We start from the raw sequence: 19,879 nt of genomic DNA, 5'->3' as shown, positions 1-19,879 counted from the left end.
ATGTAATTTGTTTGGGAACTCCTATGTTTATTAGGGAAAAACCCCAAAACCCATAAAATTGTGTAAAATTACTCAAAGTGATATTTTTCAGGGTGATGTTTTTATATTTTTCTCCCAAGATAGCAATGACCTTACTTTTAAGAAATGCTTTTCTTTGCCTTGAAAATGCTTCCCTGATTCATTAGAAAAGAAAAAAAATCTCTGTGAGGCACCAATTTTATATTATTCATGGGAACATTGGAGCTTCAATTTATAATAATAAGTTAAGATGTTTGGATGGATGTCAAGAACAGTATTGGCCTTACTGCTCGATTATACCATAATGGGTAAGCCCAGTTGGTACCTGAATCTCCCATCCTCCTCCTCTTGGAGAGCTCTCAGGCAACGGGCTACTCTTTCAGGTGCATTTAATATTTGCAGCAGCAGCAAATTTGTCTGGGAGGCAAGTCCTCATCTGCCACTCACCAAGAGCAGACTGTATTAAATTTTTATATTTATTGACATTTCATTACCATAATTGACTGCTCTTGGTTCTCTCGTACAAGGCACAGGGCTGCCTCCTAAGCAGGAGAACTGGTCCCTTGAGTAGGATTTGCAATTAAAAACAAGGCAGAATGGATTTTTTTTTATTGTGTAAATATGATGAGTTGAATTTTCAGCTTTAACTAGAGAATACCAAGTGTACAAGAAACCTTTTTCAGGAGTGAGAAAAATTATGAGTCAGTGGAAAGACGACCCCCAAAGGTGTCAATCAGTTTATATAAAGTCAACTGTGCATGAAAAAGCCTCAGTTAATGTCTACTCTGGTAAGGTTTTCCCATTAAACACATTGCTGTCCTTTCTACTTTGTCGCTGGGCTGAGGGTTGTCCCTACAATTCAAATCTTCAAAGCCCTCAGAGATGCTATAATCTCTATTTCAGAATGTGGCTTGGATACCAAGGTGGAAACAGCTTACAAGCAGTTAGGATGTGAGAAGTATGTTATTATTGTAGTTTTTATTGTTGTTGTTGTTCTAGTGCTTGAGGCACATGCAGGGCTGCACCAACCAGGAAGGTCACATCTCTGCCTGTCCTTAGATGGCAGTCAGGGAGCTGCTCATCACAAGGTCTGGAGGAGTCTTTGTCCAGTCTGAACTCTGACTGGGCTTTAAAGTCTATTCCCAAAGTACATGGGCCAACTTGTTCTGCATAAAGAGAGACCAGAGTAGAAGAGATTTCCCTGGAAACACTTCCCAAATGAATTATCATTGACTAAGACCACTGAGAACATTCCCAGGAGAACAACATGGGAGATTCCGCTATCAGCTGGACTTTCCCATTATGGTAGATGGAGCACAGGATTAGCTAGAAATGAGAAAAGTTATCAGACTTCTACTATCAGTTTTAATTTAAAATGAGATAGTATACACATTAGTGTTATTATCAATTATGGCTTATAACTTATGAAAACTATAGCCATGTCTCGAGAACATTAACCTTCTATTTCTTTTCTTTTCTTTTTTTTGTGGGGCAATGGGGGTTAAGTGACTTGCCCAGGGTCACACAGCTAGTAAATGTCAAATGTCTGAGACCAGATTTGAACTCAGGTACTCCGAATCCAGGGACGGTGCTTTATCCACTGTGCCACTTAGCTGCCCCCCTAATCTTCTATTTCTAAAGCACGAGAATAATCTTGCTTTCTTTTCTCCTCATTATGCAATTTAAAAAATAACACAAAATTAAATGTTATCATCACTGCCACTTAGAAAGCATATTAGCTTTTTCCAATGAGCATGCAAAGAAATAGATATAATACTTTAGAATGCCTTTCAGGGAACATAGTAAAAGAATGCTGGCTCAGTAGGCAGGAAGACCTGAGTTTGAATCCTACCTTAGGCACAAGCTACATGACCCCAGGTAAGTCACATAGAGTTGGATGTGACTGAAAACAACAATATGCTTTCAAAATGTCTATAACACAAAATCACAGAATTTGAGGTTTGGAAGGGGCCCCAGTAGTCCAATTCAGTTGTAATTTTTAAAAATTGTATAGCTACAAAGAAAGTGTAACTTTTCACAAACTTGTCAGTATATCTGAAACACCTTACATTTTATTACAAACATAATTAAATTTTCCTTGTTTAAATTCTCTGAGAGTTTTTGCTCCTTTCAGGGACAATTGGCCTTGTCTTTTATGTACTTAGTAAAATTAATTGATTGCTCTCTTATACATGATCTTTTTGCCACTACAATGTAGAAAGAGATCGAAGAGATACTTTAAATTACTGTCTCTTTCAAATAAATTTCCATCATTGGGAATAAGGAAGCCACTTTAGCTAAATCATATTTCGTTCTAAGGAGTGAAAATTTGATGACTTGTACATTTTTCAATGTCTGTCACTTTAACATGATACACAATAATAGAGGATAATGAATAAGTTGCCAGTAGACCTTTCCCTTAGGATGATGTTACTCAGTTGTTAATTAGCTAAAATATGCAAACATTAAAACCGATAACACTTCAAAGTGTTATAGAGTATTTGCATTGTAGATGAGATATTGTATTTTGTTAAACATCTGTAAAGCTTAATGCCCATATACATTGCAGTTATTGTTATTATTATCTTGTTTTCGTCCTTTTGATAGGATTTAGGTAGAAGTGATCCTAATTCAAGCTGCTACCCTGCTATTATTGTCATTACCCATAGCCCTGCCTCACTTAAATTCAATTCTCTTGCAAGTCAAGACATCATCTTCCTGATGTCATTGGTCCTCTTCAAGAATGAAGGACAAACAACAACATCATTACCATTAACCATAACCAATAATTACTTATTAAAAGAAGCCACCTCATCTGGAGAGAAAGGAATTGTTATTTGAAGAATCTCAATGTATCTAATCTGATTGGATCATGTTCACTGTTGTAGAATTCATAAAATTTTGTCAGGAAGGGACTTTAGAGGTCATTGACTTAACCGATTATCATAATTTAAGACATTGTATTTGACCATCTGCTGTGGTTACTTTAAGAGAAAACCATATGAGGAAAAAGGTCATTCTCTTACTGTTCAAGGCAATTTTCACTATATGTGTATTTTTCATTCAATCACTCTATAAGTTTTTATTCAGGACCTACTATGTGCCAGCTAGGTCCAGAGTTTACAAACACACCAAAAAAAGAAAGGAAGAAAGGAAGAAAGAGAAAGAAAGAGAAAGAAAGAGAAAGAAAAAAGAAAAAAGAAAGAAAGAAAGAAAGAAAAGAAGGAAGAGTCTCTTTCCCCATGGAGATTGCATTCTGTTAGAATATCTTTCCATTACAAGACTTCAGTGATAGATTTTTGGACAACTATTCCCCTGTTGGCATTCAAATGTGACATCAAAGAGAATTGGGGTTGGGGGGGGACAGAATTTGGAGTCTCTGAAAATCTAAGTTTATTCCATTGGTTGAGCTCAGCATGGAACTGCTCTGCAACTGAGCTGAGTACAGGTGTTGTCCTTTGGACAAGAAAGAGGAACTTAGTAGGAGGTACTACAAAGAGTGAGCTTTGAATGAGGAAGAGAAGGCAGCCTTATCTCATCTACTGGAAGAGCTGAGGTAATATAGACAAGATTCCAGGAATGCTGGAGGCTGCCAGGAAGCTTTGTGTCAGAGGGGACAACCTTGGGGGCAGGACAATCAGTCAATCAACCAGCCAACATTTATTAAACACCTACTATGTGCCAGATGCTGTCCTAGGAACTAAGACAAAAATGATAGTTGCTTGCCCCCAATTAGCTTATATTCTACTGGGGTGACAAAAAAAAAATAAAGTATACCCAACCATTTAGAGAACTTAAAGAGAAAAACCATAAAGTCAATTCATCCAACTTTGCTTTCTGCAAGTTCCAAACTTTTGGACTGTAAGAATGTTCCACTTCTCTATGAAGTCATAGAATTAGAGCATTTAAGTTTAGGGCAAGAATGAATAATAAGAAGACATTTGTTAAGTGCTTATGATGTTCCAAAGAGCTATAAAGTGATTTTATTTTATTTTATTTTATTTTTGTGGGGCAGTGAAGGTTAAGTGACTTGCCCAGGGTCATACAGCTAGTAAGTGTCAAGTGTCTAAGGTCAGATTTGAACTTGGGTCCTCTTGAATCCAAGGCTGGTGCTTTATCTGCTGGGCCACCTAGCTGCCCCCCTCTAAAATGATTTTTTTTTGTGGGGCAATGGGGGTTAAGTGACTTGCCCAGGGACACACAGCTAGTGTCAAGTGTCCGAGGCCAGATTTGAATTCAGGTACTCCTGAATCCAGGGTTGGTGCTTTATCCACTGTGCTATCTAGCCGCCCCCCTCTAAAGTGATTTTAAAGATGACTTAGTGTGACCCTTTCTCTTTTCAGATGAGAAAACCGAGATCCAGAGAGGTTAAGGGATTTACCCAAAGTCACACACACTTCAATATGCTCTTCTGATTCCAGGCACATTCTGTAGAACTGTTACCCCATGGGAGAAGCCGCACTGTGTATTTTTTAGAGTCAGAAGTGTTCCATTACAAATCTGGCTAACTGAAGGTAAGCAAGCAGTTTGAGCTCTGGCTTCTTCATCTGTGAGATGTAAGAATTGGGCTGGATGAACTGTATGGTCCCTCCCAATTTTGAGTTCTAGAATCCCAAATCAGATTGTGGGGACTTTAAGTCACCAGGTGAAAGGCTAAACATATTTTCTCCATAGCATTCCAGTTTTATCTCTTGTTTCAATCATGGTGGTTGTGGGCATCATCTTTGATGATGCCTCAAGTCTTATTATCTTAAGATCATCGATTTAGAACTGAGTCATCTGGTCCAATGCTTTCATTTTATGGGTAAGGAACCCATATGGTGCATGTGTGGGGGGGGCGGTGCAGGTGGGTTTTAGTGATTTGTCCAGGGTCAGACAGGTCTTTAGTGGCAGATAGCATTGGAGGTTCCTTTTGTGACATTGCCTTTTCTGTGTCCCAATTCATTAACCATCGCGCAAAGATTCACTGTTACTGGCTCTAGCTTGGCTAACCTATAAAATATTAGCCTCAGGCATACAGAGTAAAAACACATTTTTGTTTAGATCATGGCAAAAGAAGATAGCTCTTTATAAGGCTGATTTATTGCATATGGTCTTCATAGTTGGTAGCTTTCCTCAGCCTCAAATGGGGATAATATATGCCTTTCTACTTTGGTTAAGACACAACAATTTTATTTATCGAGGAATGACCTTGGAGCAGCTTGTAGGAAGGGAACAAAGATCTGATTTCATATTAGCATTAGAACATTCTGTGAAAGGAACGGGAGGCCAGAATCTCATCTTGTGAAGCCTGAAGTTGGTATTTCTTTTTGAATTACATATCAAATGAGAACCTGACCTTACAGTTTATCTAACTTTATTTTCTCACCAAGACTACATAAATTGTGTTGGGGCTGAAGAGTACATTAAGTATAGGGGCAGCCAGGTGGCAGGGGCAGCTAGGTGGCGCAGTGGATAGAGCACTGGCCCTGGAGTCAGGAGTACCTGAGTTCAAATCCAGCCTCAGACACTTAACACCTACTAGCTGTGTGACCCTGGGCAAGTCACTTAACCCCAATTGCCTCACTAAAAAAGAAAAATAAATAAAGAGTACATTAAGTATGGCTGAGTATCGAGAGAAAAATTTAGGACCCCATGGACGTGCCAAGAACTGTCGAGAGGGCATTGGCAAATTTTGTGTTATTAATGTATTCTTCTACTAAGATCTTCCTAGGATATCTTGCTGTGGTGCAAAGGTGACTCTGGGTACCCAGAATTCTCCAAGGTCATGCCAGCAAAGAACAAGCTGTAACTGGTTCTTCCAAGCCAGAGAGACTTTGGATACAGGTTCACGGCAGCCCATGTCTTTAAAGCCCATAGCTAAGGCTCTGGAAGGTCTTGCCAAGCTAGATAGCTTTGGGGTAGACTTGAGATGAACTGGTTACTTACTGTCTAAGAGCCAGTCAGCTAAATAAAGAGAGGCTCAACTCTAGAAAGCTGGCCACCAGTTGTTTATTCAAAAAAAGTAATAATAATCATAGCTAACATTTGTATAAGCTTTTTTTTTTTTTAGTGAGGCAATTGGGGTTAAGTGACTTGCCCAGGGTCACACAGCTAGTAAGTGTTAAGTGTCTGAGGCCAGATTTGAACTCAGGTACTCCTAACTCCAGGACCAGTGCTCTATCCACTGCACCACCTAGCTGCCTCTGTATAAGCTTTTAAAGGTTACAAAGTACTGCACATGTTATTTCATTTTATCTGACAATAACCCTGGGAGGTAGGTGTTATTATTAACCCCATTTTACAGATGAGGAAACTGAGGCAAATAGAGGTTAAGTGATTTGTGCAGGGTTATACAGCTAGTAAGTATGTGAGGCTAGATTTGACCTCAGGTTCCAAGTCTGGTGCTCTAGCCATTGTACCTCTTAACTATCTGGAAGGTTTATAGAGAAGGCCTCTCCTGATTCTCCTAGGTGTTAGTGTTTTCCCTCAAAAAACATTTTGTACAGGGGCAGCTAGGTGGCACACTGGATAGAGCACTGGCCCTGGAGTCAGGAGGACCTGAGTTCAAATGTGGCCTCAGACACTTAACACTTACTAGCTGTGTGACCCTAGGCAAGTCACTTAACCCCAATTGCCTCACCAAAAAAACAAAAACAAAAACCAAAAAACCCAAACATTTTGTACTTACGCATTTATTTAGTGTATATTTTAATATACTAAATATGTACATATTGTCTACCTCCAAAGCAAGAGTTCTCAACTTGGGATCTGTGAACTTCATCCTTTGTATTTTATTTTATGCGTTTAAAAAAGTGAGAAGGGGTCTCCATAGGCTTCACCAGACTGCCAAAGGAGTCGATAATACAAAAAAGGATAAGGACCCCTGCCCTATAGAATGTAAGTTCCTCGAGGGCAGGCACTGGTTCTTTTTTGGCTTTGTATTCCCGAAGTCTAGCATAGTGCCTGGGAACATAGTAGATGCTTAAGAAAAAAATGCTTGTTGATTGATGGATGGAAGAAGCATCCAGAATGGTAAAGTCATGGATCTCTTGTATTCTGTGTCATCACTGATATTTAATATAAGGCTCATATTCTCAAGCAATTTAAAAAGAAGAATTTCCCTCTTATAGTAGAAGTTAACACAGATCATATGGAAAAATAGTGTAAAAAACTTGAAACATTTGAAATGTATGGTTTGGCTGACTATTTTAATATAGACTAATACGGGGAGCTACATTTTGTTAATATTTTTTCTCTTTCTTAAGGAGAATAAACAGAATGTGGTTACTTAACATTGCTCTATGAGGGAGACACAAAACTGCCCCGAAATCTCTCTCTGATTCTTGTGGGGAAAGTAATGTACATGGAAAATAGTTTTTTGTAGCATCACTGACTTGATTTAGAGGAAAAAAAGAAGTGCAGAGATGCTGAAGAAAGATGCAGGTAAGATGACTTTATCCAAGAAAAGGAGTGATCTGGGAAATGATTGCCACAGATACCCTCAATCAAAATGTCTAATCACTGAAGATTTCAAGGCACTAGTATCAGGCCCAGTCCTTCTCTGGGAGTACATGTACCAGGCTCTCCTGTTTGTGAGTAAAAGTATATCCTTATAGAATGTAAATAACCTGTGGGTGCATGTTCATTCTCTCTCTGTCTCTCGGTCTCTGTCTGTCTCTCCCTTCCCCTCCCCCCCATAATAACAGCTGCTATTTGCATAGGATTTAAAAGTTTGCAAAGTACTTTGTCATGTGATCTCATCTGCTTCTTATTGTGAGGTAGATACTATCATTATCTCCATTTTACAATTGAGGAAACAGGCAAATAAACAAAGTGACTTGCCCAGGGTCACACATCTAGTAAATGTCCAAGGCAGAATTTGAACTCCGGTCTTCCAGGTTCAAAGTCCAGCATTCTATCCATTGTGCCACCTCACTGCTTATTCGATCATCATCCTAGTAACAGCTCATGCTGCTAAAGCACTTTAAGGTTTTCATAAGAGTTGACTACAATGACACCTTTGGTGCCCCAGGTCTACAATACAGATTCAGCAATTTCTAGAAAATGATGGGATGATTTGGAGACATGATTAAAGATGATTGGGTTCCGTGTCAGCAGATCTGGGCTTAAGTCCTATCTTCATTCCTCATGACCTGGAGTCAAAACAACTAGGCTCAAAGCCCATCTCTAGTGTTTATTAACTGCATGAGCTGTGAAAAGTCACTTCATCTTCTTTGGTCTCAGTTTCCTCATTTATAAAATGATGACCTTCCACCACATGGCCTCTGAGGTTCCTTCAAGCTCAAAATGTGTGATTCTATGCTCCTGTGATCACAGGCCAAATCACTAGGCTTAAGACTATTGAAATGGGCAGCTAGGTGGCACAGTGGAAAGAGTGCTCAGCCTGAAGTCAGGAAGACTCACCTTCCTGAGTTCAAATCTGGTCTCAGACTTTTACTATTTGTATGACCCTGGGCAAGTCACTTAACCCTGTATTGCCTCAGTTTCCTCATCTGCCGAATGAGCTGGAGAAGGAAATGGCAAACCACTCTAGTATCTTTGCCAAGAAAACCCCAAGTGGGGTCATGGAGGGTTGAACGCCACTGAAAACAACTGAACAACAACAATGCTATTGCATCATTTGTAAAATAGCCCTTATATGATATCCCTCACAGAACTTGGCTGAGGTCCAAATGAGATAATATAACAAAGTGCTTGGTAACTAGAAAACCCAATGTTAAATGCAAACCGTTGCTATTTTGAGTTAATAACAAGCTACTTCAGTTGTAGTTAAAGTATCTGAAATGGAAATTTTCCCAAATCAATCCAACAAAATATTTATTCAGCACCTAATATAGCGTGAACTGACTTGATCCAAGAGGGAGAAACCTGGTGCAATGAGTTGGAGTCCCACTCATTGGTAAATTTAGGTGTGGTATTATGATCAACTTCCTGTAACAACTAGATCTGCCCCAAGGTAAAATGGGCTTCCTTGGCCAGCAGAGGTCAGGTGATCACTTGTTGAAGCGTAACATAATATGAACATTTATCTGGGTGTGGGTTGGATGGGGTAGACCAGAATCTTCTGGTTCTGAAATTCCATGTAAAATGTATTCAATGTTTTATCATGGGCATACAGGGGAAGTATAACATACATCCCTCACTTGAAATAGCTCTAATTTTCGGCAAGAAAGGGATTAATATGCAGAATAGTTTTATATTTGGGGAAAGAGAAGGCATAGAAGAAATGTTTGGGTCAGATTATTTTATCCAATTTACTTCATTCAGGAAAGAGTAATCGAGTTAATAATTTCCCCAAGTAATCTAAATAACATCTAATCATAGTCAGTTATCACTGTGATGCCACTGGACTCTGAGTTTTCAACAAGAAATGAGAAGTTTCTTTGGGTAAATGTGTCCTTACTAAGTGGATAATCCAACTATTTTCTGGGCTATTCACTCTAGAAAAAGAGGCAAAAATTGTTTTATCTCCTCTTTCTTTCTTTTTTTTAATCTCCTCTTTCCAAAACAAGGTAGCAGGGTAAATGGACTGACTTGGCAGTGGAAGAAAAGAAAAAAAAATCTGGTACCACAATGGGAAATCACTGAAGTTTTTTTTGTTTTGAGTTTGAGAATTGGGTGTTGATGGTATAACTAGGCTATGTGGGAACTTGAAAAAAATGTGTAATTAATTGCTAGCATTTCTATAGCACTTTAAGGTTGAAGTCACAGAGTGAAATCTTGCTCTTGGTTTTGAAATTTAGAGAGATGAAAAGTGCACTCGTTCAACTTTATTTTCTTTTGAAATGGTAATTACTTTTGCTGAGGGGTAGCACTTAGTGCTGAAATAAAATGAGAAAAATAGAGTATTTCTAAAGAATGGGGATGGGAGTACTTTGAGAGAGATTTACAAGAAGTCCATTTTTATTTCTGAAACTCAAACTGAAATGAAATCAAATTAATTTGTTTGCTGAGTCTTGTTCTCCTAGTGCTGCTTCCACTTTAGATGGTCCTATGTGCAGTAGTTAGACTTTTAGGTTGGGTACCTTTTGCCAAAGAATTGAATCCTGGGACTCCATGCAATTTCTTTCAGTTCAATAGGCCTTTAATCAGTGCCTGTTAAGTACAGGTGTTAGTTTCTAGGGATACAATCACACAAAAGAATGAACACATTTCCAGCCCTCACAGAGTTTACATTCTGCTGTGGGATGCCACATGTAAGCAGATAAGTAAATACAAGATAATTGGAGGAAGGAGAAAGCACTAACAATCAGGAGGGCCAGGAACAATTTTGTGGAGGAGATGGCTTTGAAGAAAGCCAAGGTTTCTATAAAGCAGAAGCGAAGAGAGAGATCATTTTAGGACTGGGGGCCAGCCTTGACAAAGGCATGGAGTTGGGGAGTTAGAACGCCTCATTCAGGGAACACCAAGTGGGCCAGTTTGGCTAAATTGTAGACTATGTGAGGGGAGAAATAGGAAATACGCCTTCCAAGGCAGAGACTAGAGCCAGATTACAAAAGGCTCTAAAGGCCAAGCTGAGAATTTTGTATTTAATTTCAGAGGTATCAGGGAGTCATTGAAACTTCTTGAGCTAGAGATTTAGGTTTTGAGATTATTTGGGTAATTGCTTAAAGGATAGATCAGGGAAAAAAAAATGTTTGAGGCAGGGAGGTTAAGTAGGAGGTTATTGCAAATAGTACAGATGGCAGGTGACAAGAGCTTGAACTAGGTTGGTGGCCTTGTGAACGAAGAGAAGGGGATGGATATGGAAAACTGACAGGTAGAGTAGAGGTTGAATTGACAAGACTGAACTGATGGATATAAGGATTGGGGGTTGAAGTGATTGGATATGCTGGTGGGGTGAATGAAAGGAAATAGCTAAAGATGACTCTGAGGTTGCAAATCTGGATTCCTGGAAGGATGGTGATGCCCACAAAAGAAATAGGGAGATTTGGATGAGGGGCTGATTGGGATTTATTAAGGGAAAGAAGATGAGTTCCGCTTAAGTTTTGTTGACTTTGAGATGTCAATGCTACATTCAGACAGATGTTTCTAGGAGGTAGCTCGTGTAGAATTTGTGATCAAGAATGAAAATAGGACTGGATATATAGATTTAGGAGCTCAGTAAGAAAGGCAACGTGAAGAGAGAGACAAGAAAAGTGTCCAAGGCAAAATCCATGAATATGGACTTGTTCGTTGATTGATTAGGGGATGGCAGCAAAAGATGCAGAAGAAACTAGTAGACAGGGTGGGGGAACCAGGAGAGAGCAGCAACAAGAAAGCTGACTTTGAAGAGAGTATTTCTTGAGCTGAATGTTGAGGAGGAATGGGTAGTTAGCAGTGTCAGAAGCTGTAAAGAGGTCCAGTAAGGATTGAGGGAAGGGATAAGCATTTATTAAGCACCTACTATGCTCCAGGCACTGTGCTAAGCACTTTACAAATATTTCACTCAATCCGAGAAAGAGGTCATTTGAGTTAGCAATTGAAAGATCATTGGTAATTTTAGAGAGAACAGTTTGAGCCAAGCGGTGTGGTCGGAAGCTAGATTACAAGGGACTAAAATGTGATTACGAGGTGAGAAAGTGGAAGCAATGTGTTTAGATTTATTTTTCTATGAGTTTGGCTGGGAAAGGGAGGAAAAATACATGGCAGTTGGCACGATACAGTGCCTTTTAAGAACAGGGCAGACCTAAATATGTTTGTAAGCATAAGGGAAGGAGCTAGTAGATAAGAAGGCATTGAAGATAAGAAAGTGGATGTGGAATATGAATGGGTTTGGAGAAGGTGGGGAGGAGATGATGGAAAAGGCAAGCTCTTGGAGGAGAAGGCACGGAAGAGAGAATCGGAAAGCATAACAGATACATTGGGGATCTTTAAAAAAATCTTTAAAAATCATCTAGAGGGGCGGCTAGATGGCGCAGTGGATAAAGCACCGGCCCTGGATTCAGGGGTTCCTGAGTTCAAATCCGGCCTCAGACACTTGACACTTACTGGCTGTGTGACCCTGGGCAAGTCACTTAACCCCATTGCCCCGTAAAAAAAAAAAAGAAAAAGAAAAAAAAATCATCTAGAGATGCTATTAAACTTGATAGTGACAGGAAAAGTGAATATTGTTTAGTTTTCTACTGCTCTAATTATTAATTTAGGAAAAAGTTAATTTCTGTATTGGAAGGCAGGTAATATGTCTCTTATGTTCTAATATATACTTTACTGGTTCCCAGCACATAAGCATTCATTATTTGGAAGTGCTGTATCAGAATGGCTAAGGGGAGAATATAATAACTACAGAATAAGGCAGTGCACTCAAAGGTGGGATCCAGTGGAATAAAACGATACAGTTTCTTGGACATTCGTTTCAATACTCTAGCCAATAGTGGAAGAAAACATCAAGTAGCCTGGGTCATACATGAAGTTATTATTTCACAGAGTCAGAGAGTTACGGGTAGCTAAGTGGTACAATGGATGGAGCTCCAGTGGACCTGGGGTCACAAATTCAAGTTCAAATCTTGCCTCTACCACTTAGTAGCTATGTGACTCTGGGCAAACCACTTAATCACGAACTGCCTCAGTTTCCCTCATCTGTAAAATGGGGATAATAATAGCACTTACTTCCCAGCATTGTCATGAGGTTAAAATGAGTTATTTGTAAAGTGTTAAATAAATGGTAGGGTATAAATTAGCTTGTCAGCATAGGAAGTATATAAAACCTTACAGCATTTTATTCTTAGCTTGGTTTCAAATAGACCAAAATATGTGAGAGACTTGTAATCTTATTTTCTATTGCACTTGTCAGATCAGTCTTTTGACTCCACGTCCATGCCTATGTTTGCTGCCATTTTTTCCATCTACAATACCTTTCCTGTTTTTCCCCACCTTTCCAATATTCATTTTTTTAGGGCCCAGTTCAAGGCTGATATTTTCCCTGTAGTCTTCCCTGAACAACAGTTCCAGATGACCTCTATCCTCTCTTAATTCCATTTCTACTTATAACCACATCCACATAATTTTGTGTTTTTTTTTTATTGAATGGTGAAGGAAAAGTATGATAAAGAATGTTACCAAAGAAACATTTCATGTGCGAGGAAGAAAATTGGCTGGTCATGTGGTAGGAGTGAGGGCTAACCAATGTATCTCACTCATATCCTCAGAATGTCAAAAGCTCTTGAGGAGGGTCCCCAGCACACTGGAATTACTAGTAGTGAAGGCTTGAGAGGACATGGACAAGAATTGCCAGGGCTGGGAAGGTACAGATGAGTCACAATCTATATTACTGGAAGGGATGCCCACATCAGTGATCCATTTAAATATTGTTTCCCAAATGTTAACTATGAATGTTTCTATAATGAGATTGTTGTTTCCCCAAAAGCAGGGACCATCATATCAGATTTTCTGTTTCTCCCAAAGCATCTCCCATAGGGCAGGGCTCTCCATAGATGCTCAACAAATATGTGTTGACAGATTGACTTCCTTCCTTTAGTTGGGAGGCTGTTCCACAAGGTAGGAGACGCTGGCATTTATGGTACCTATCCTTGGCTCATCTCCTCTTTTCAGATTTCTGTTCAGTTGTACCAGAGAACCTTTGGTACGTCCCACATGGTGGATGGGAAAGGGACCAGCTGCACACAATTTTAAGGGTCAGACTTTCAATGGGAAAGATAACCTTAAAGAATTGCTCAATAAGAATATTATTTAACTTTCCCCTAGTCTTCTCTTTGGGTTGTTGTTGTTGAGTCATTTTTCAGTTGGGTCTGACTGTACATGACCCCATTTGGGGTTTTCTTGGCAAAGATAGTGGAGTGGTTTGCCATTTCCTTCTCCAGCTCATTTGGCAGATAAGAAAACTGAGACAAACAGGGTTAAGTGACTTGCCCAAGGTCACATGGCTAGCAAGTGTCTGAGGCTAGATTTGAACTCAGGAAGATAAGTCTTTCAGACTCCAGGTCTAGCACACCATCTGCTGCACCACCTAGCTATCCTTTTGAGTTATACTCCTTTCCATTATTGTGAATCTGAACTATATCTGGATGTATGAAGAGAGAAGCAATCAACCTCCACATAAATACAACCAGGAAAGTCAGGCTGAAGGGTTTAAATATATGACATCTGGATATCCCTGCATATATTTAATTTGCCCCCTTTTGGAAATTGTTCCCCAGGGACTACATTATGTTACTTGGCCTAAGCAATGCTGGCTTACGATGTCTTTTCTGAGAATCAGCCTCAATTTTCCTTGTTCATACTCTCCCTCATTTGATTCATATTTGTTGTCCCCTTTCTTCTGATCTATGATTCATAATACTTTCGTTGCCAAGTTCAAAGTGCTATATAAATGGGAATTATGATTGTTATTAAAATGACTTAATTATGTTGAAAAGACTAAGATTTAGGAGACCCCTGCTTCTAAGTTTATATATGTCTGAAGTAAAGAAAGAGCTATTTTCATAATCACATATCCATCTAGATATATGATTATTTAAATCTTGTTTTCTGAATTATGATTCTTCATCTATCATTTCCTTACAGCTTCTAAGACATTCCCCCTCCTCCAAAACTTTTAGTTTGTTACTATTGCTTTTAGGATAAAATGCAAACTCCTTAGCCTGACATTCAAGGCCCTCTGTAATTTGATTCCTACCTACCTTCACAGCAAGGTTCTTTAAAAATATGTTATTTTTAAAAAATTTGTGGATAAAACAAACATTTCCATAACATGGAATAATAAAAAGATGATTGTATATGAACCTGCAAATCTATTATGTACAGCTTGCTATTGCACTTAAATATATAATAGTTATTCTATAAATTTCTTTTAGTTCCCATAACTGTATGTGTGTGCGTGCGTGCGCGTGCGTGTGTGTGTGTGTGTGTGTGTGTGTGTGTGTGTGTGTGTGAGACTGCCCTTTGGCAGTCAGCCTATGGACCCCTTCTCAGAATAATGTTTTTATGTGTATAAAACACATAGGATTACAAAGGAAACCAATTATATTGAAATATACTTATCAAAATATTTTTAAAAGCAATTTAACAGACTCTGCCTAAAAAGCCCTGCTTTTATAATCTTATTTCACATTACTTCTCTCCATGTACTCTAAGTTCCAGCCAGACTGGATTACTAGCATTTGCCTTAACTTAGCGCTCCAACTTCTGCCTTTGTACATTTACACAAACCATCCACCATAGTTGGAAGATATGGTCTCTTCATCAGTACCTTTAGGAAGCCTTATCTTCCTTTAAGGCTTATCTCAGGTACCATCTATCCCATGAAGCTTTTCCTGATTCCCCCAACTGCTAGTGCTTATTTCCTCCTGAAATTATGGTGTATTATATAGTTTTCTATGTATATTGGATAATAGTTCAAGAACGGGAAGAGAGTTTGGAAGTAATTTTGTCTAACCCTTTCATTTTATAGATGGAAAAACTGAGACTCAGAGATGAAATGCTGTGCTCATAGGCAGTAAGGGGCTGGTTCAAATTCAGGTTCTTTGCCGAAACCCTGCAGTCTTTCTCCTAGATCTCCCTCCCTCCCTCTCCCTCTCTCTCTCTCTCTCTCTCTCTCTCTCTCTCTCTCTGTCTCCATCTATCTATCTCTCCATCTATCCCTATCTATCTACCATCCATCCTTCTATTGTCTCTCTCATCTCCTATCTAGCTATCATCTAGCTGTTTATTTCTCTACCTATCTATTGATTATCTATCTGTCCATCCATCCGAGAAGCAGGACTCCTTGAAATAGCCTTCCTATAACTTCTAATCATCACAGCATACACCAGTTCAGAAAAAAGAGAGTGTTTGTGATTATGTTTGCTTTTTGCAAGTTTAGCCATAATCATCAGACTAGGAAGAGAGTACATAGAGTCATCTTTTATAAATTGTGTGGAGCCAGTCTCTCCATTTTGAAGCACCGAAGTGCTTCTGCCTGAGTTAGATCTCAGCCATTCTGAACACACTTAATAGAAAGACACTTTCCTCCTGCAGTGCCTCCACACTCACTTGTTGCCCAGTAACCAGGAAGATTGAGCCTTCCTTCCCATGGACCACTTGTCGGTAAATGTGATCAAGAATTAAGAGTTCACTCCAGCAGTTCTGAAGCAGCTTCATCTGGTCATCAACCTGTAAAAAAAACAGAAGGAATTTCACTATATATACCTATACGTCTAGATATTCTTTTTTGTGCATAAATCTCAGCTTAGTGGAAAGTGAACTTGCTTGGGTGATTTAAGGCTAGCATTGCTCAAATACTCAGATCTTAACTAGGCAGAGCATTGTTTTTCAAAACAAAAGGAGCTCAGGCCATGTATAAATACTTAAAGTATTTATGATCAATGAACTGCTAGGAAAAGGCAATCCATTAGAGTGGTAGATAGAACATTAATAGAGCTATTAAGGTCTGCTTGTGGAAGGTTTGGGCATCTTAGATTGTGATCCACAGGCACCATTATAATAATCCTAAGTAGTCCATGTTTATGTACCTGGAGGTTAATTTATTGAATGATCATTGAAAGAAGTAAATATTTTGTTCTATTAGGCAGCCAAATGGGGAGATTTTTTTTTTAATCCAGTGAAATCAGTTCAGGGAACTCTCAGTGTGGAAATTCCCTCTACCGATGCATATTGGCAGCTCCTCAGTTACTTAAATTTTTAGTGATGTGCCTGAGGCACTGAGCAATGAAGAGATCTGCCCATGATTACACAGCTGGTTTATTTCAGAGGCAGAACTCAACCCAGGTCTTCCAGGCATTTCTCCTTTATCAACAATGTCTTGTTGGCTGGGGGTAAAATTTATACACCAGGAAACTAGAGAGTTAGTGTTGTACAATGAAAAGGCTACTGAATTTGAAGTCAGAGGTCCTGAATTCAAATCTCATTTATGAGATTCAAAAGGGAAGCACTCTGTATAAGTGTTACTTATTTTTCTTAAAATTTTCACTCATTTCAGATACTCCAATACTAAGTATATGTAGACCCATCAATAAAAGTTAGGTCAATCTATTTTTTTTGATCTGTCTGTCTGTCTCTGTCTGCCTGTCTTTGTCTCGGTCTCTGTCTCTTTCCCCCTTTCTGCATCTATCTCTGTCTTTTTTTTTCCTAGTTAAGTCCTTGGGGTCATCAAACTAAATTTGGATGGATATAGATACTTCTTCTTGCCTCCCCCCTTCTTCCAAGGTTTCCATGCTATGAGCTAATTTAATATTAATAATAGCTAGCATTTCAAAAGAACTTTTTTGTTTGTTTGTTTATTTGTTTTTGTTTTGTTTTACGGGACAATGGGGGTTAAGTGACTTGCCCAGGGTCACACAGCTAGTAAGTGTCAAGTGTCTGACATAATAATAGCACCTACCTCCCAGGATTGTTATGAAGATCAAATTAAATAATATTTGTAAAGCACTTTGTAGAATTTAAAACACTATGCAAGGGTCTGACATAACTGAGACTGAAAAAGGGTGACTTGCCAAGCATCACACAGCTAGTCAGTGCCTGAGTCAGAATTTGAACTCAGGTCTTTCTGACTCTAGACTGAATGTTCTATTCCCTGCACCATATCACTGCCTCTGTCTCAAGAGTTATGTTGTGCCTTTGTCTGAGGAGTTCAAAATATTGTACCAATATTGTTTCACTAAGACTAACAAGTGAGGCGTTTATTAGTCCCATTTTACAGATGGGAGAATTAAGGAAGGAAGGAACAGCAAAACAAAAACAAAAAACTAGCAGCAATAGAGGAAATCTACATTTTATATCTTGTTTTCTTAAAAAAAAAAACCCATAAGACCAGGAAGATGTATAGAAAAATACCCTTTCAAACACAACCCCATATAAATTTATAAAACCAGAAATCTGATTGCCTTCATTGTTCTTTTCACTTGTTAGAGAAAACCCTTTTAAGTGGAAAAAAGGAAGAAAAAAAAAAGAAGATAGGGGCAGGTTCTACATAACAATTGCTTTCCTCCTAGCTCTTGTTTGTGTTTTCTTTCTTTTTGCCATTGCCATGGTAACAGAAGCCTAATATACCTGGACCAGAGGATTCAGCACTTCATCATCCAGTATTTCATAGGTTCTAGTCTTATCTGGACTCTGACCTCTCTTCCCAGATCGTTAGCTCTCTGAGGACTCCACACTTTTTGTGTGTGTCTCTCATGTTGGATTGCACAGTGCTGGGTCCACAGTCGATCGGATTAATAATTATAATTGACATTTATTTTTTTTGGACTACACCTGTGATTTCATCGGCATAAAGTACCTCCTTTACCAATGTACATTGACAGCTACTAGGCAACTTTTATTCTTAGAGTTGCCTGGGAAACTAAGAAGTTAAGTTAATCAATCAGTCAACCTTTATTAAATGCCTACTATGTGCCAGGCACTGTGCAAGAAGAGCATCCTCATGGAGCTTACAATCTAAGACTTGTCCCAGGTTCACAGAGTCAGTACATGTTAGGGATAGGAGTTGACTCACATCTTGCTGATTTTGAGGTCAGTTCTTTAACCCCCCACCCCTTGCAACATGACCACATCTCAGCTGACACTTTTATAAGTATCCATTGTTTTTTTAAAGATTTTTAATTTCTTTCTGCTTATAGGTTTTTGTTTTTTTTTTTGGTGACTTGCCCAGGGTTGCACAGCTAGTAAGTGTCAAGTGTCTGAGGCTGCATTTGAACTCAGGTCCTCCTGACTCCAGGGCCGGTGCTCTGCTCTATCTACTGTGCCGCCTAGCTGCCCCTCTGCTTATAGTTTTAACACACTCCTGGGAGATTTTCTTTTTTTTTTTTTTAATTTTGTGAGGCAATAGGGTTAAGTGACTTTTCCAGGGTCACACAGCTAGTACGTGTTGGAAGCCAAATTTGAACTTGGGTCCTCCTGACTCCAAGGCTGGCTCTCTATCTGAATAACTACCTAGCTGCCCCTCAGGGAGATTTTCCTGAAGAATTTGTGTTTTGATTATTTTCAAAATGACTGATTATTTGATATATTTTTTAATATCAAGGAAGCCCAAAGCAGCTTCATTGGGAGCTCTGTTCACGTCTGAGAGGATAATATGCTTTATGCATGTCTACCTTAGCCATGAACAAGAGGAAAGGGTGAACATGATGTCAATTCTTCATTATCTGTAGATAAGAAGTATGATCATTCTCAAGATAATTTTTATTATGAAAAAAGGAGAATAACATACTTATTTTGAATAGATCCTTAGTGTACAGACATTGGCATTAAACAACCTAGAGTGTCATCGGGGAGGTGGGTATGGCTGTGGAGATGTAGAATACAGAGATGGGGTGGGGGGATGTTGGGAAAATCATTTTAATCATGCAGTGAAGGCTCTCACACAGTTGGCCACACCATCCTATATAACCCTGCATTATCAGCTATGATAAAGGAAGGACTTTATCTCAGAATGCTAAGTTAGTCATCTGAGAAACTATTTGTATTGATGTGATAGCTGAGAGTCTAAAGTCATACAAGAGGCAAATTGTTGTAGGGAACAATTTCCTACAACTCAAAATTGTTAATCATTATAAACTTTTGCTTTCTCAGAAGAACAGTGAATTTAGTAAACACCTAAAGGAAGAAAAATGTGTATATCTCTCCTAGGCAGACTTCATCCTTATCAACACTTCATTGTTCTCTCCTCACAACCCAGCTTTTAATAAATTCTTGAAATAACTGAGACTTTATGTCAGTTCTATTAGTGCGAAGGTGTTTTGAAATTGATCTATTTAGAATCACGGTTGTTGCTGGGCTTTTGAGCATTGTACAGTTAGGTAAGTAAACATTCGGTTGGGAGTTATTGGCATTTTCCTACAATGTTAGATCTGGAGTTGTGAGGGGTCTCAGGGACAAGCCAGTCTAATTTTCTTATTTTTCAAATGAGGAAATTTGAGGCTGG

At 38.9% G+C, this 19,879-nt stretch overlaps 1 protein-coding gene across 4 annotated transcripts in view; it reads right to left on the bottom strand.

Moving 5' to 3' along the window:
- NR5A2 (nuclear receptor subfamily 5 group A member 2) overlaps nt 1–19,879 on the bottom strand; it is a 180,495-nt gene that overhangs the window by 74,089 nt on the left and 86,527 nt on the right. For all 4 annotated transcript variants that reach the window (XM_043963264.1, XM_043963265.1, XM_043963267.1 and 1 more), the window contains one exon: nt 15,991–16,110. In XM_043963264.1, the coding sequence (XP_043819199.1) occupies nt 15,991–16,110 (120 nt within the window). The remainder of the gene's footprint in view (nt 1–15,990; nt 16,111–19,879) is intronic.

The sequence above is a fragment of the Dromiciops gliroides genome, chromosome 4 (assembly GCF_019393635.1).
Source record: "Dromiciops gliroides isolate mDroGli1 chromosome 4, mDroGli1.pri, whole genome shotgun sequence".
NCBI lineage: Eukaryota > Metazoa > Chordata > Mammalia > Microbiotheria > Microbiotheriidae > Dromiciops > Dromiciops gliroides.
This window is presented reverse-complemented; position numbering and strand designations above follow the sequence as displayed.